At 52.3% G+C, this 18,241-nt stretch overlaps 1 protein-coding gene across 3 annotated transcripts in view; it reads right to left on the bottom strand.

Annotated features, from left to right (window-relative positions):
- Positions 1-18,241, bottom strand: part of Bace2 (beta-secretase 2) — an 87,711-nt gene that overhangs the window by 38,024 nt on the left and 31,446 nt on the right. For 2 of the 3 annotated variants that reach the window (XM_077795418.1, XM_077795419.1), the window contains 2 exons: positions 10,299-10,387; positions 1,295-1,511 (listed from right to left, as the gene is read on the bottom strand). In XM_077795418.1, the coding sequence (XP_077651544.1) occupies positions 1,295-1,511; positions 10,299-10,387 (306 nt within the window). Of the gene's footprint in view, positions 1-1,294; positions 1,512-10,298; positions 10,388-11,011; positions 11,059-18,241 lie in introns of those variants that run through there. The other variant, XM_077795421.1, reaches the window with a different exon arrangement.

Here is an 18,241-nt window from a genome sequence, read left to right as displayed (position 1 = left end):
AATTGGATCTACTAAGCTTCTACCCGTCTGCAATCTAAGATGTTCACCTCAGGTTACTGAGGCCGCTCTGCAGACAGGGTGAAAGGACACGGGTGGAGGGGTCAAGCCTCTCTGACCTAGCCCCCACAGCTCTAACATGGGAGACCCTGGCCTTACGAGGTGGGCATCACAGGACACAAACCTCGGGTGAATGAGCAGCTTGTGATGTTCTCCCTAGGGCCTGACAGGCACCCAGAACCAGGTCAGCCTTTCTCCTTGGGGAGTCATGGGTTGGCACTACACCTGTCTGCTCCACCACACACCATTTGTGAATGAATGTGAACAGGAGTAACGGTCCCACAGGGTGGGCAAACTGGCCTTCCGCTCTGGATCTCCAAGGGCCCACAGGGTCTGTTGCCAGGATAATGACCCCTCCTTCTCACATGCTGAGCTCCGCCTCCAAGTCTAAGGCTGCACCACGAAGCCAGGTGTGGGGCCCAGGGCCAGCATCACAAGAGATGCCCCCTTCTGCTCTTGGCGAGCCCATGCAGACCCGCCTGTCTCCGGGACCCCAGGGCACACCTCTGCTATCTAGCCCCGATTGTTCTGGTGACACTCCCAGGGAGAAATCCGCCTTCCTCCCTCCCTCTTCTGCACACCATTATTTCCTGGGGGTTGGCCCCAAGTACAAATATTTGCAGACATCCAATTCTGTCCTGCCCCATGATGTGAAGGCCATGATGGCCCTGAGAGCGAGGTCCCCGATCTCCTGGCTCATCACTCCTTGGAGGGGTTGGCCAACCCCAGGGCAACTCAACATGTTCCTGTTCCAATTGTGTCCTGGGAGGCTCCCCCAGAGGGCAGGCGATGGCAGGACAGGAGGGCACCTCCACCTGCTGATGTCCCAGGATGCCCCGCAGGCCCCCTGTCCGTGTGCCTGTGTGAACTGAACACATGCATGTTGTCTTTCAAATCTGTTTTGGTAGAAACTCCTGAACCAACTCCATAATCAACACAATTCAGATTCTGCTGACGCCTTTTAGCATCAGAACTAAAATAATCAAAAACAAAAACAAAAAAGTTCATGTTATGATTAAATCCTGCAGGGAGGTTCCCAAGAAGTGTGCCATTTACCTTTAATTTAAAAGTGCTTGGACCTGAGTGTGGTCTGTTTCAACAGTGGGGGGGCGGGGATTCTCACTGGGTACCCTCAAGGGCAGTCCCCGGCCCTTAGCCCTTTAATGGCTGGTTCTCAGACTCTCATCCAGAGTTTATGAACTTAAATAAATGGCTGAAATCCCTGGATTTGCCTCACCTTGGCCAGGGTGGCATAAGCAAGTCCAAGTATTCCATTCCATTTGATCCCAGGCAGAAAGAAATTCTCTGACTTGAAAATAGTGGCGACGTTGACAAGAAACGAACTATTGAAGCCCTTGGGGATGGTGACCACATCCTCCCCCACGAAGCCAGTCCAGCTGCCCTGTGTGTACTTCACAGTGACTTCATAGCCCTTGAAGCGGTAGGTGCTGGACCTGCAGAAGGAAAAGAAAAGTCCACTGTATTCCGTGCACAGAGCCAGGTTCCCTGATCCACAGAGGAGAGGGTGGTCACTGTGGACAAGTAGCTGTCCCCGTCGCAGCCCACTGTAAGCAGCTCTTCATGATCAGGAGCGCCAGTGCTGACCAGGTGACCCTCCTCCCCAGACACCATCAGCTGCACTCTGATGACAGGGTGTGGTGCCACGTGGAAGGCAGGTCTGGGTTATCCTGTAGTCCTCAAGTGTCCTTCTCCTCTCCTCACCCCAACCCACGAATCCCTTCAGCCTCCAAGAACAGACCAGATCTGGGCACCTGCCTGGCCCACTGGCTTCGAAGGGACCCTGGAGGCTGCTCTGTGACACAGAGGTGCTGGCAGCCCATGAGGAGGCTCTACCAGCTCTTCCAGCAGTGACTGAGGCTCAGATTCACATGACCCAGGTGACAAAGACCAAGCCCCCTCTTGGGAGTCCAGGTCCTTCCTCTTCAGAGCCAGCATTGCCCCTGAAGTCACCAGCCCTTCTCAAGGCTCTCCTAACCCTCAGAGCTGATTACACTCTTGTCTACATGGTGGCACGACCAAGAACCTGGGAGTCATCTGAACCTGAGGACCACAGTTACTGACAATAACATGAACAGGGGCAGGTGATGGGCAAGACAGATGGCAATGCCGTCCTCTTCAGGATCAGCCAGTGATCCGCTCGGCATGTGAGCACAGAGCACTCCAGGTAGCATGACAGTGACCTGGAGCTTCTTCCCAAGATGGTGGGAAAGCCAGGGACTCCTGGTGAGAGAGGCCTCTCTGACACCAGGCACTTACATGAGGACACGGAGTCCTGTAGCTCTCTTGGGGAGAAGAGAGTGGGCGTTAGAGTCCTAGGTGTCCAGCCCTGCAGTCCTTCTTGTATCCACATGAGTCTGAAAACTCTTGGGCTATAGGAAGGAACCCCAGGAATGACTCTGGGCAGATATCTGGACATTCAAGCCAGAAAATGACCAGGTTCCTAAGACAAGTGTCAAATCACCAAACCAACAGCCTTAGAGGGCTCTTCTTCCTGCAGTTCCACTCCACTCTGCTCTTATAAAAAGGCTGCACCACATCAACACAAGCTAACATGTCTTTATGTAGAAGCTAATGCAGTCTTGCTTGGGGTCAGGAAGAAGTTAAGTCAGAGATGACATGATTCTATATTTATGTATATTTATTTTTCATGTATCTTTTATGCTATACAAATGTCAACCATTTTTAAATATTTTTAGTTGTAGATGGACACAATCTCTTTATTTTATTTATTTATTTATTTTTATGGGGGTGCTGAGGATCGAACCCAGTGCCTCACACATGCTAGGCAAGTGCTCTACTACTGAGCCACAACCCCAGCCCAAATCATTTTTAATTTGTTTAATCACAGTTCTGAGAATCTGACCCTGAGGATGTACTCAGGAAACGGAGACGGTCACAACGTTTTATTTATAATAGGAAACAAACCAAAGGCCTAGTAAAAAGGAAATAGTTCAATAAACTATGGTGTATTTGTAAGAGAGATTATTATGCAGCCATAAAAATATGGTTTTTCCTACCATTTAAGTGTCAGGGAAAAATTAAGTTGAAAGAAAAATTTGTTTCTGTGGCAAAATATTCAAAACTACTTATCACAGTCAAATATTAGCAGTGGCTGTCTCTGGGTAATGGGTTTGGTGGAGAGATGCCCATTCTTGTCGTTGAATCCTTTGGCAACTTCTGCATGTGACTTTCAGAATCAGGAAAAAATGTTATTTTAAAAAATGTCTGGCAAAGAAATTTCAGTGCAGTTTAATTTATTCTCACTTTTATGATGGAGAATAAACTCTGACGGGTGTTGAATTTTAACATCAGCTTACCATTTGAGTTCCCTCCACTGTGGCCCTGACGTAAGAGAAACACCTCCTGAGGAGGGGCAGGCGCAGAGACAGAGGGTGAGGACAGCAGAGCTGGGCACCCTGAGTCCCGGCTGCCCCACCAGAAATCGCCATGGAAAGTACAGTTGGACCTTTAGGTGTGAGTATCTGAGGATGGGTGCAGTGCCAAATTCCAGGGTTGGTGCAAATTCAGATGGGCCAGGCACACAGGAGGGCATGCACACAGTCATGTTCAATGCCAAGAAAAACTCTGAATTATTCAGTCCCTTTTGACACTTTGAGGTCATTCCTCAAGGTCAGGAACACCACTGCTGACACTTTGAAAGGCTTTGAGAGCACGGTTTAGAAAGGAGTTAGCCCACTTTGTCCATTGAAGAGCCCACAGAGAAACGTTACAGGCTCTGCATTGTACACGAGGCCCGTCACAGCTACTCAGCTCTGCCACCGTCACGTGGAAGCAGCCACGTGGTATGTGGAAATGGCTGTGTGGCTGGGTGCCAATAAAACTTTAGATTTATAAATGCATCGGCAGGTCAGGTTGGGCCCAACAGTGACAGTTTGCCAACCCCTGGGCTAGCATGTTAGTTATCGTCCCCAAACAGTCTCAATTGCGGTGGCCTCCTGGGAAAGGTGTCCTGTTTTTACTGCCTCTGGTCCGTAAACAACTCCTTGGGCTAGGAACCTGAGCCCTTCTGGACGCTGGGTATTAGGCGTGTCTTCTACAGTTTCCTGCCCAGATTGCTGGCCCCTGACATTGTTCTGGATATTTCAGTGTCATTTGCGGAAAGGGAGTGGCAGCTAGTTACAGCGCCTGGGTTCAGGTACAAGTTCAACCCCCCACCAGCCTCCAGACCTGGGCCAACTCTTCAACCTCTCTGTGCTTCAGATTCCTCAACTGAAACATGGGGTCCTCCTATCAGACCCCCTGGGGTTAATTATGTGGATTACAAGAGTTAACACCACGCAGCATTTAGAAAAAAAAACCCAGAACATGACAGGTACGTAACCAAAATAGCTGCTATTATTATAATTATCTAATCACTTGCTACCTTCTCCAATCTATGAGCTACTATTAGAAAATTCAAGAATTTTTTTCTAGAAAATGTTCCTACAGAACTACTAATACTGAGGACCCCGAATTATCTCATTCTAGGTTCCAATAACCTCATGGGAAGGGGCAGCTCTTGCCCATAGGGGGCCTGGCTTTGCTAAGGAGGTTGGGGTGGTGGAGAAGTGGTCATCCCCCTGAGCAACAGGCTTCTCAGGGGGTGAGTCCCTCTGTGCTCTGCACCAGTGCCAGAACCGGCGGTGGTGACAGTGACGTTCTGCTTTGCCACTGCCCAACATGGGCAAGAGCTTGAAACTTGAAATGTGACAATAGTGTGACTGAAGAACTGAGCCTTTGTTTCATTGAGCGTTAAAGAAGTTAAGCTTAAATGGTTACATGTGATCACTGGGTACTCTTGCAGAAACACAATTCGAGGTAATGTGAGAAAGAAGAGTAGTTCTAAGCCCTTCTCTCTGGGTTTCTTTCACTAAACCTCAAAGAATGGAGTCCTGGAGAAGAATCATAAGCAGCTCTATGGATTATTAGCATAGGATTTCCAGAACTTTAAATTAAATGAAAAATTCTTCTACCTTCATTTTCTAACATCCTAATTCTTGGCACTGAATGGCCAACTGCTCTGTTCATTAATTAAATATAGCCAGAGAGAACGCCGGGTGGGCTTCTCATATGTAATGTCCATTCCAGTGCTCAGAAATAACAATCTGTCAGGGACAATCTGTGGGTGGCAGGAAAAAGTCCAGTCACAGCAACAAACACACTTTGAACCGAACTCAGAAGACAGCATGCCTCCAAGAAGAGAGCTCAGGGGACTCAGCATTAAAAAGCAAGGTCAGTCGAAGAGGAGCGCAGAGCCATAGAGCGTCTTATTGTTTTAAATGATGCCCACCAATGCTTCCAGAAAACAGAAAAGAGAAGCCGGAAGGGCAGATCCAAGGCAGCTGAATCCTTGGGCGGCTCTGGGTCCCCTACACCAGGGAACGCTGGGTCTCCTGAAGAATTCTGCCTGAGCCTCCCTGGGGTTCTCCTGAATCCACCTGTGGGCGGGGTGGCCTGGCCCAGATGACCAGAGGTCCCTCGCTCTCTTCTGTAAGTCTGGAAGTTACCAGAAGGAACAGATGGAACCCGTGAGGTTCAGGGCAGCTCAGCAAGCCTGCCCAGCCTCGTGGGTCCCCAACAGCCCCTCAGCAGTGACCACTCCTCACAGGCCTCTAATAGAGCCAGTCCCTCCAGGAAAGCACAGGCGTAGGAAAGCACCTAAATAATCAGGCAAACAGATCTGTCACTGTTACAGGGAAAGGCATTTGATCCGTGTCCAGTCTGGCCTCTGTAGAGAAGGCACCAGGTGCATCTTCAGTCCCCGAATCCCACTTCCCAGGCATCAATTACAGAGAACAGTTGGCTCCTCGCTACACCCTCTCTGTGGGCTTTGCTTACATGCAGCCCAGGAGCCAGGACATTTTAATGGGAATATATACTTAATTTCCTGACCAAATCAGTAGAGGGTCGAGGGGTGTGTATATTGGCTTTCCCTCAAGCCAACGGGCCAGAGGCTGTTTTATTGGCTAAAAAAAAAGTACATTAAAAAAAAAAAAAACATACACAATTCTTTCCCCACTGCATAGTCATCCACTGGAGCACTCGCGACCGTGGAAGAAGTTCTGTCGGAGACTAGCTATGCCAATGACTCACGGCAGCCCGACCTCTCATCCCATAAATCAAAGCCACCTTGCCCAAAGCGCCAAGCCAAACCTCCAATTACTGTAGAGTGCTTCAGGAGACAATGAACCTGCATGCCCAGAGACTGGGGACTTGAATCAGAGGCTCAAACCCAACCAGAAACCCTATGACAGCTGACATCAGAGGCCCAGGCTCACACTGAAACCTCACAGCGCGGGGGGCCACATTTCAGAAAAGACTCCTTTGTCCAACACGCAGAAGGGAAGAGAACACTCTCCGTGCTCCCGCTGAAGAAGGGCTGAAGGTGCACCGTAGGCCCAGGCCAAAGTCGGGGGGAAGCATCGGACATGCTAGCCTCACAGCAAGTCATCGAGAGAAAACACCGGGATCTTGAAATAATGGACCTGTGTCGGCCACACGCCTCCCAGAAGCTTGGAAAAAGAGAAGGCGAGGTTAACACGAGCCCCAGAGGGGACTGACCTGCAAGGCCAGCCTGGGACAGGCATGTGGCCTGGGGCACAGAGCCCACCAAAGGTCACAAGTGTGAAGCTTCATGTCTGACTCAGCCGAGAAAAGAGGTGGCCTTCGAGCCCTGCTGAGGAGCCGTCTCCTGAAAAGAGGCAGGACCCGGGCAGGAGGCCTGGCCGCAGTGCAGCTTTGAACAAGCAAACTCAGCAGGACCTGCTGGCAGGCAGTGGCCATGGGCCAAAGTGACCACTGGGGCAGTCCAGGGCTCTCCCTGGACATGGGTGTGTCCTTATTCTGTTTTTATCTACTCACAAGAGGAGAAGCAGATCAGAAACTGGAGTGGTCAGAGAGCTGAGGGCAGGTCTGTGTCCTCTGGTGGGATGAGCAGGAGGCTCGGCCATGCAGGGAGCTGTGTGCACCTCAGGAGTTTGCTCCAAGTCAGGGGCAGATGGCCAGAGAAGCCCAGCCTTTAGGTGGGGTAAAGGGAGCCACCTGCCACCTGAACACCAGGCTGGCTGTGTGCACAAAATCCACTTGGACCAGCCAACAGGGAGGTTAGACAGATGTGGCTTCCTGGGGCCTGATGGGAACAAAGAGCACAGCAGAGCCCAGGGGAAGGACGCCCGGTGGTGTGGTTGATTAACCATGGCTCATGTATGGAGGGCGGTGCGTGGTTTGGCGGTGGTGGCTGTTATTTACCCCTGGGTGGAGGCATTGGCACAGGGCCTGGGTGGAGAAGCCCATCTGACTTCTGTGGAGCTGGCAATTGTCAGCTGCCAAAGAACCCCATCTACCTACAGTCTAGAAGTGACCACCACTGTGTGAAGTCTGCACGTTTAAACCCGGAAGTGACCGTGCACACTACCCCGACCTGGCTCTCCAGTCTCTCTACTGTGACTAATGTCAACAGATGTATGATAAGGAATGAACTTATTTGGGATGTGAACCTGCTCAGGCTTGTTCCTCCTGCCTCCGTGTCCTGAGCACCCCACCCAGGGGAACCCAAGTCAGTGTGCAGAACAGACCAAAACCTGCTCAGAATGGACACAGGGCTGGACAACTTTGTTACCAGGAGCAGTTCTCAGTGAGGAGGACACCATCCCCTGTGGGAGAGTGGTGGAAACTCTGGGGGCATTTTTGGCCACTGGTGGGCCAGCATCAGGCACAATGGCTATCCTAGAAGCCCTTGTCCCTCATCCCTGTCCACGTTCTGAGCCCCTCTGGGCATGCACATTGGTGAAACCCCACCTGAGCCCCAGATGTGCCTCCCTTTCACATACACACTGAGTATTTTCTATGTGGGTTTTAACAGAAGTTGGATATTAACTGCTATGTAAATAAGATGGCAGGTGATAACTTTTTCTTTGAATTTCACCAGGATTCTTCACCACGTAAGAAACAACGTCAACAACCCAAGCTGCGCTGCGGGTTGGAGTCTTACTCAATCAACCCTGGTCCGTCTATACTGGGTGATACGCAGCAACAGTGGTCCCCGCACAGCCTCCAGGCCCTGCCCTCATGGTTTCCTAGTGTGCTCGAACCACAGGTGACCTTCAGAGACAATGACTACCTTACAACACATCCCTTTCCTTCCTTCCACCCGCACAGGTGTTTATTTCCTGAAATAAAATAAAGCTACTGGTGTCTTGGATTTTGGAATGTTCACATACCCACAATGAGCTACCTCAGGAATGGGAATCAACTATAAAAGCATAGTTCATTTATTTGCACCTTGGACATGTAGCCTGAGAGTCATTTTATACAGTATTTCTGGTGCACCTGTTTTGACCATGACCTGTCACCTGAGTCCAGGAGTGGACGTTTCCACCTGTAGCATCATGTCAGTGCTCAAGAAGCTGGTGGACTTTGGAGCATGCCAGATTTTGGACTAGGAGTGTTCCACGTGTGAGCTCCATAGGGCCATTCAGAATTATGTACGTAGGTTAAATTATATTTCCTGTTGCTTTCATTTGGGGTGACACAAAGCACTCGTCACGAGGAGGGTGTGGGGTGGAAGGCCCGGGCCTGCTGGGCAGAATCAGGAAGGTGGGTGGGCTGCTGCCTACTTGACTTCCCAGGCTATGTGGATAAACATGGGAGGTTTGGAGCAACCTGGCGTCCCGTCCCATGATGGGGCCACCCAGAATGAGCAGCTGGAGGTGGTAGCTGTTTGTGGGCAGAGGACTTGGATGAACCTGCGTCTGAACGGGAAAGGACAGCCATGGCCCCTTTCGCACCGAGGAACACCACCCACTTCTACGAGTGTTCGTGGTTACAGCACAACTTCTGGCACACGCTGATCTTCTTGTTCCCCAGGCCATCACAGGCCAGCTAGTGTACCCTAGGAAATCTTACAATATGTGGAGACGCGTGCTGCATTCTAAGTTCCTTGAGGGAGGGGTGCCACTTTGTTCTGTGGCTCTGTGGGGCTCCGCATGCACTGGCCACGGCTCCCCCTACAGCCAGCAGCTGCAGCTGCACACCCAGGTCGCTGCGTCATTTCTGCCCCACAGGGGAGCCGCAGCGCAGCCACACAGGACTGTTCTGGGGGCATTTTCTTTCCCACGCCAAAGTCTCACTTTATTAAGTCACCAGGGTCCTCAGAAACCTCGAGCTCTTATTTCCCTGTTTTCTGGCAGCTAAATCTGGGCTTTAGTCCCCGGAATAAAGACTGTGGATAAGGAAAGTGAGAGGGGCGGAGATGCCAAGGGTCCGCCCTCGGGAATCCCGCCAGCAGTTCTCAGGCTATGGGAGTTCGTGACCCTAAGAAGAAAGCCCTTGCATGTCGGCAGGCTTGCTCCACCTGCTCCCTTTGAGCTTCACAAAAACTGACGTGAAGTCCAAATGTGGACAGCATTAGAGCAGCTTCAAGTGCCCAGAGGACGGGACTCCAGATCCAGGGCTCTTGCAGAACTGGAGGGTGACATGAGGCCACTGGGTACCCTCCCTGCACCCACTCAGAGGTCCTCTGGAGCCAGTAGTCCTGGCCCCTGCACTGGGCACAGCTTGCTATTCCAGAGACCTCCACCCTTCTCACAAGTCCATCCCATAGCTGCCCTGTGGAGCCCCTCAGTGCTTAGTGCTTAGTGCTTAGGTCATGTGCTTTGTGCTCAGCACCCTCACTCTTTCCAAATGAGCCACTGACTTCTTTCCCCAGATACCTCCCCACATCGATGTTCCTGTGAACTGTGCCCTAACCGTTCTGAACGACGGGGCAACACAGAGCTGGCTTTGCATGCTTACCCCTGCCTAGAACGGCCCCTGCCTGGAATGGCCACACTCTCACATGGTGCTCCTCTGCCCACACCTCCCCACTCACACTGATGGCTCACAAGCTCTGTGCTCCTGTGTAAGTGCAGAAGTTGTTTCACTTGACAATGCATAAGGTGACCCTCCTGTGGATGCACCGAGGCTACGTAAGGGGGATTGTGTGATGGATTCCCCTGAAGAGAAACACGCACATACATACGTGTGCATCTACACGTATACATGCATGTTTAGGTACACATTCAGACACAAGCACAGATGACGAGTGTGCATGTGTACACATACATGCACACACACACCCTGAAAGTGAGTCAGTCTTCTGGCTGGTTTGTTCCAGTATATTCTACATGCCGATTCATGTGGTGTCCCCACCCAGCCAGGCCCGCTCTGGACCCACCGCTTACCTCTCTGCGTCAAAGTAGGTGTCTACGTAGGAATGGGGGGCACCTGCCACGGCGAAGTTACTGCTTCCAGTGTCGACGAGAATCTGTAGCTTTTATTTTTTTAAGGAGACAAAATAGAAAGTATCATAAGGCAAAAGCTTGTACTGACTGGGGAGGCTGTTGTAAACCGAATCAGACAGAGTCCATGAAGAAGCCTGCAGCAAGGAGCGGCCTCCTCAGGCACACACAGCCTGGGAAACAGCCCTGCAGCCGCTGCATCTCCCTTCAGGCTGCTGGGACTGGCTAACAAGGCCGAGCCTCCGCCAGCCCCCAGCCCCAGCTTGTGCCCTGGTTCCCTGGCTGGGACACCCTCTTCCTGCCTTCCCAGATCTCTGGGAAAACCAGATCCAACATGGCCTCTCTCCTCAGCAGCCTCTTACTGGCCCCCTCGCCCCTCCGCAGATGTCCCCTGCAGAGCGCCCAGGGACATCTGCCCCAGTCCTGCTTTTGTAGCTTGATTACAGTATAATTTCTGTACAATAAAAATGCAAGATCTGAAATGCGTGTGAGACTATGGCCATACCACCCTGAAGGTGCCCAATCTCGCCTGAAATGCTCCGTGAGGGCTGCCACAGTATGTCCTCAAACCAAGATACAGAACTTCTGTTGTCCCTGAAAGGTCCCCTTGGCACCTCTTCCCCAGAAGCTGCCACGCACGTTCTGACTTCTATTACCATGGAACGGCTTCAGGCGCTCCTGAAGGTTCTGTGAGGGCAACGGGGAGGTGCTGGGTTTGCTCTCTTGCTGGGGTCTTTGTTCTTGGAGTCTCCATGGCGGAGGGGCGTTCCTCCACGTGCGCGGCAGTGGGTCTGCTTCTCTAGATGGGGTTGGCTGGTCTCCAGTTGAAGGCTGGTGTGGGTGAGGCTGCTGTGGACGCTCCTGGAAGTCTTTGGACAGATGCTTCCATTTCTCTTAGGTAAATACCCAGGACTGAAACCTACTGGGTCACAGGGTCAAGATGCCTTTCTAGTGTTTTCTAAATCAACTGCTGAGCAGCTCTCCAACACAGACATACCAAGATGCACTCGCGTGGCAATGCGCCACGGTCCACTCTGCTTATTTGCTCCATATCCTCCCGCAAATCTGGTGTGGGTGGCCTTTGTTTTTGCCACCAGTGGAGACAGTGCGTCTTGCTGAGGCTTCCTGCACCTCCCCAGTGACCAATTCTGTTGACCTGCTGCCTGTCCACGGTTTGGCCCATGTTCCCAGTCAACAATGGCATGAGGGGAGGAAGGGTGGGTTGCCCCTCTTTATGCCCAGCACTATCCCAAGTGCAGACACATGGCCAGCTGTTTAGAGAGTGAACAAAGCCTCTAGAACACAGGGTAGGTAGATGAAGCCCAAAGGCTGAACATCAAGTTTAAACAGCTAGAGACAGGAAACAGAACAGGCGAGCTTCTGTCCAGCACTATCTCATGGACAGACTGCTGCCTTGGCCAATACCCTCAGTTTTGCTAAGTCTAGAACTTTCTATGCCCCCAACCCTCACTTATTCGACCCAGCCACAGAGTTTGGCTCAGGTTCAACCCCTCCTCCTGGAAATTCCTCCTTCCCCTTGGACTCTGGAACTCCAGCCTTCCTGAATTCTCCTCCTGCTTCTGCGACTCCCCACGCCCCTGCTGCTGGATGGAGTTGCCCAGGGCTCAGCCTGGCATGGCTTCTGCCCTCTAGACTCACACCCTTGTGTCTGTAAAGGCCTCCTCTCACCCCTGAGCCCCAAGCTCACAGCCAGCCCGTTCCTGGCCCCGGACTCCAGGCTTCACCGACCCAACACCTGCATTTGGTGTTTCACGGCCTTCCGGTGTTGAAACCCCAACCTCACACCCTGAGTGGACGTTGTCGGGAAACAGGGTCTTCCCAGAGCTGGTCGAGTTAAGGTAGCATCCCTAGGGTGGCCATCCAGTCGGACTGCAGGGAGGGGAAGGCCCATGGAAAGACAGAAACACGCAGGAGCTGCATGTGACAATTGAGGCAGGGGTCAGGGCTGCACAGCCCCAGGACACTGGGACTCACAGCCACCACCAGGAGCTGGAAGAGGCAGGGCAGGCTTCTCCAGGGCCTCAGAGGGAGCGAGGTCCAAAGGAGCACCAAACAAATCTGCATTCATGGTTTCCCTTGGTAGCTGGGGGATTGCCTCCAGGACAACCTGCAGGTACCAAACTCCAAGGAAGCTCAAGTCCCATATACAAAGTGGGGGAACCCACACACATCTTCCTGCATGTTCTAAATGCAGATTAAATGACTTATTAGACTGCTTATAATACCCAGCAGGATGTGAATGCATGCAAAGAGTTGTTAAACTGCACCGTGTAGGGAACAACGACAGAGCGTCTGCACATATTCAGTACTCTTTTTTTAAATATTTTTGATCCCTGGTGGTTTGAATCCTCGGATGTGGAACCTAGAAATGCAAAGGGCTGAACTGAACTTGGAGTTGGTGGAGAGGAACTGGTGGATGCTAAGAAATCATGTTATGTATTTTAATCATCAATCAGAGGTTAAAACAAGCGGGTGCGCTGGACCTCATGGTGCACGCCTATAATCCCAGTGGCTCAGGAGGCTGAGGCAAGAGGATCACAAGTTCAAGGCCAGACTTGGCAACTTAACGAGGCCCTGAGCAACTTAGTGAGACCCTGTCTCAAAATAAAAAACAAAAAGGTCTGGGGATGTAGCTCAGTGGGTACAAAATAAACAACAACAATAACAAAAACAAGTGAAGGAGACCCATCTGTAGCTCAGTCTCACTGAACAAATCCCTCCTGTAGGGCCAGGTTCCCTTTCCTTCCTGTTCATAAATACTAAATCTCTAGGGGCTGGGGATATAGCTCAGTTGTCTCCCATGCACAAGGCCCTGGGTTCAATCCCCAGCACCACACACACACACACACACACACACAGACAAGACTAAATTTTCAGAGGCTCACCTCCAGGCATGTCGGACTTGCTGGGCAATTTTTAATCCCTTCATCTTTTAAGAGATGGTTGACTCCACACCCACCCAACCAGACACATTTTTCTTAACCCTATCATTTCCTGTATCTCAGTTTCTGTTTTAATGTTTCTTACTTTATTGTTATTTTTTATATCTTTACTTTGGAATTCCCTGGTTTTTAAGAATTCTTGTAGTTTGCAAGCTCTGTATCCATTTTAACTCGTTTTTTGTCTTACAACTTTACCTGATGCCTTTAACCTCTTGTCTTGATTTCACAACTTAGCATGTCTCTGTGGGCTCCCCACTCTGAGATCTGACAAAATTGGCACACAGCTAAGCCCGTGACGGTGGGTGTTGTAAGATAAGGAGGGACGGGGCACGCGCTGGCTCACACCCTGTTTGTTCTTCTGGGCGGTGCATTTGAGCGCTCCTGCTTTTACCTGTCTGGCATTTTACCCTCCTCTGTCTGCCTGCCTTGTCTTCCTTGGCCCTCCTAGATGGCCGTGGATCTCTGCCCCAGGCGCCTCTCCACGGCTCACGCTGCTGTTTGCGCCCTCTCAAGAGTTGCTTGTGACAATCACCTTTCCCACCACTGCTCAGTGGTCACAGCAGTCGCAGGCCCAGGCTGGCTCCCCCAGGTCCCTCGTGGGAGCTTCTGCTGGGTGTCCTGTGCCCCCCCAAGATAGCCATCTTCTCCTGTCCCTTCCTATTTGGGACACAGCGCCAAGACTCTTACACTTGAAGAAGGGTTGCCTGGGCTCTACACGCCTGAGTCACGTGCTCCTCTGAACAGCATATATATGTTTCTCTAGTGTCTTCAACACCAAGCACTTGAGGGAAATCTGAGGACTGTCTTATTCTTTCCTTTTCCCCTGGCGCCTGGAGATTGCTTCCTTGGCCTTGCAGCTCCACGGTATCCATCCGACTTCCCACTGGTTGGCGGATTCAACTTTCCCGGACAAAGGGGCTCAACTTTCCCATTGGTCTTCTAGGGCTGCCGTAGCACAATCTGCCGGGGAGTCATTAAAACAACACACGCCTACTCTCTCCAGGTTCTGGAGGGGAGAAGTCCAAACTCTAGGTGTCGGCAGGGCTGAGAGCCCCAGAAATGCTCTAAGGAGGGGGTCCCTCCTGCCTCATCTGGCTTCCAGCTTGACCAGCAACCCTTGGCATCCCGTTCACTCTGCGCTGACAGATGCCGTAAATGGATGTGGACACCTGTCAGTGCGTCATACTGTCCATCTTCGAGGTGGGCCTGTCTCTGAGCCTCCTCACCGCCTGCAGAGCTGGCTTCCATGACTCCTTTGTAGCCAGCTCAGGGTGACTCAGGAGCTGAGGCCACATGTGTGGTCCATGCGGAAGAGTGAGGCCTGGGGTCTTACCATTGCAATGGGTTCCAAAGCACCCTGTCTAGTGCCAAGGCTACTGCCTGACCAGCAGACACCAGTGGGCGCTGACACGGACTGACACACTCACGTCACATGGCCCTGTGTCCTCCTCCTCCTGTCCACGTCCTGAGTGTAAATGTTTCCTGGGGGAAGATGAGCTTTGAAGCTGTGGGGTGAAGGGGTTTGGGAGGGTGAAGACCCACAGAGCCCTGAACCACTTGGGATCCCTTCCTGGGGCCAATCCAGGAGTCCCAGCTTTCAAGAGGGCAGTGTGCCTGCGAGGCAAGGGGTGTCGCCACCTCAAGGTTGACTCCTGCACACGGTGGCAGAGATTTTTCTTGGTCATTAAAGCCACAGATAATAAAAGCTCTGGGATCTTGAACAGGAGCAGCTGTCCCCCAGGCCTGCTGTCAGTCTCAGAAGCATGCCATGTCACCCGCGTTTCCCGGGTCTCTCTGGCAACCTCGCACCCAGCAGCTGCAAGACGCAGGCGAAATGCCAGCCTGGCCCGGCCACCCAGCGCCCGCGGGCTCTGCCAGGCAGACGGGCATTCCACGTCCCCCCTGGCGGCTCCCACACCCCAGGCCTGGCTGAGGCGGCAGCAAGACTATTGTCCTCCATACAATAGTCGCGGTGGCCGGGAGCTTTCTGGGCAGACGTTCCGCCCTGCTCTCCTGGGTCTGGAATTCCTGCCTCCCACCTCATAAACAGGCTTGTTGACACCCGTCCTGGGCCTTGCTGCTCCTCTGCAGAGGCAGGGAGCGCAGCACAGAGACAGCCAGACCCAGGCGCGGGCTGCAGAGCTTCACACTGACCATCTCTTCTCATTGCCCAGGAGTTCAGGACAGCCACACCTCCCGAGATTTCCTCAGAAGTCAGTTTTCAAGAGCATTCAGTCCAGAGCTGTGGCCGGGTAAGCAGGCCACCAGGTGACAGGTCATTCTTACATGTTCAATCTGAGGACAGAAGTCGTCCCAAATAAACACAGCAGGCGCCAAGTCAGGAGTGGATGAAAATCCAGGGGCTGACACCCCCAGGCCGTTCCGCAGCGTCAGAGGCAGACACCTTAACACAATCTGTGCTCCCTGAGATGCAGCCCCACCTGTGCAAGGAGCTCAGCGGCAAAGGAAAAAAGACCATCAACGCCCTACAAGTTTCCCAGGATGCACTGAAGTACCTGGCGCTCCAAAACTCAGCCTGTGGGCTTCTTCCAGAACCCTCATCCCGCAAAACTCAGGCTCTGTCACATGGCCCTGTGTCCTCCTCCTCCTATCCATGTCCCAGGGCTTTCTAAAATCACAACCTGCATCTTTGGGTTCACTTCATGTGCATGCACTCCTACTGTACACACACTTGAGTGCACACCAGCCCAGCTCTAGACTACATCATTCAGACTCCTAAATGGATACTGAAGTCACAAATTCAGAAAATGCTTTCACACATTCAAAGCGTGACCTAACCTGAGTCAGAAGCATATAGGACATCATGGCATTGGTACTTTATAAGCAAGAAAACCAGCAACCGGGAGAGGTGGGAAGGTCCAGCGAGATCTGAGGTCTTGCCTCCTGCCTGCTACTCTCCCACACTGTGCAGCCTTCTGCAAAGCCCACCGCTCCACTTCCTCTGACTCAGTGGCCCATGGGGAAACCTGCCTCCACCAGAGATGGGTCTGTTGGTCCCATCCTCGTTGACTTTTTTTTTGGTGGGGAAGGGAGGGGTACCAGGGATTGAACTCAGGGGCACCTGACCACTGAGCCACATCCCAGCCCTATTTTGTATTTTACTTAGAGACAGGGTCTCCCTGAGCTGCTTAGTGCCTCCCTGTTGCTGAGGCTGGCTTTGAACTCATGATCCTCCTGCCTTAGCCTCTGGGATTAACAGGCTCATTGACTTTTCATTCCTTCAATCCCAGCAGGCTCAGAGGGCCTCTGCAGGCAGGGGTGGGTCCTTCCTGTGCAGGGCCCTGGACAGGGAGTCGGAGCAGTAACAGGTTGGGTGTGTGTGTGTGTGTGTGTGTGTGTGTGTGCTGGGGGCGGGGCCGGGTGTCCTGGCCCCTGCGGAAAAAACAACTTTCCCCAGGCACTTGACCTCTGAAGCTGTGATCCAGACAGATTACAAAGGCAGAACTGCAGGAGTTGAGCAAACTCACTTTTTTGTCAACGTCTTAGAAGCAGCAAAATCCAAAGCAAGCTCCCTCCAGCCACTGCTCTCTTTCCGGTGACCGCCAAGCACCCACCAGCGGGCCACCATGGGTCTCAACCTCTCCCTCCTGTTCACGATCCCATGGCTTTTATTATCTCCCTTCTGTTTTGGTCAGCCACCTGCCAAGATGGAGCTTCCGACATACCCTCCAGGGCCGACCAAGCTCACCAGCAACCTCAGGTACCCTGATCCCATGGTGGTCTGGCCTGATGGTGGCCCTGGTCTCCTGTGAAGCTTCAGAAGTACTGCTGTCCTGTTTTCCCTCCTTCTCTGTCGCAGGGACTTCTTCCCCTGCCTTAAGTGGAGAGGGTTCCAGAGGATTCCATACCCCGGGGGCCTACACACCATTACCACACTGGAGCCCAACTTCTCCAATGACAGCCCCTGCACAGGGTGCCCGCTGTGACAGCAGGATGCACACATGGGCATCTCTCTATCCCAGTGCTTTGGACAGTGCCAGGGCCTAGTAGGTACTGAGAAGAGTTGTTGAGTGACTCAGTGAAAGTCAGGGCTGAGAGCCTTCCAGGGAGGGAGACAGCAGGGGGGGGGTGGTCGTAGAGCAGGCAAAGGAAGGCTGTCAGTCCACATGTAAAGCAATCTGCAGGAGCACCTTCCAGGTATGGGCAACATCTGAGAGGGTGGGAGACCTTGGATGGCTGACTCTAGAGGACCAGAAGGAAGACGTGAAGACCCTCCTGCCCCACCATAGCAGTCTGTCCTTATGGTACTTACTTCTCTAATGTGCTCCCTGAATGAGGTTCACATAATCAGGAGGCAGAGCCGACCATTATGCACATGGTATGGCGGGCGGGCCCTGGATGGGTCACACGCACAACATTCCTCCTACGTCTCCAGCCCCTAGAAGTCGGTCTGCCCTGTGTCTCAAGAATTCTACCTCTGCTTCCTGAACCGGAGGGCTGGATGCACACATGCCTTGGGGTCAAACCATGCCCTGCTACCTGGAGCCTGTGCAGGGCAGGTTCCCCCTCACCTCCTCCAGGAAGAGGGTGAAGAGCGTAACAGGTGCAGTTTTAGACCCCCAGGTGGAAATACAGTCAATAAAATTCAGTTGTTGGTGACCACTGTGCAAACTCATGACATCCGAAGGGACATAAATCTCCAGCCAAGGAAACTGGCTTCTCCCAGAGCCATCTGAATCTAAGGGATTCTTCAAGAAGGTTCCTTTAGGGATGTGCTTGGGCACATGCCTGGCCCTGCTAGATAGAGCTTACTCAGCTTTATAAAGGCATGTACTAGGGGCCTGTTTGCTTCTTTTTATACAATCATAAACACCTTGCCTGAGTCTGGGTTTTGCTGCTACTACAGAGTGGGAGAATTATAAGCAAGGGGATTATTTGATGGACATGGCTGTGGAGGCTGAA

The sequence above is a fragment of the Urocitellus parryii genome, chromosome 2 (genome assembly GCF_045843805.1).
Source record: "Urocitellus parryii isolate mUroPar1 chromosome 2, mUroPar1.hap1, whole genome shotgun sequence".
NCBI classification, from domain to species: domain Eukaryota; kingdom Metazoa; phylum Chordata; class Mammalia; order Rodentia; family Sciuridae; genus Urocitellus; species Urocitellus parryii.
This window is presented reverse-complemented; position numbering and strand designations above follow the sequence as displayed.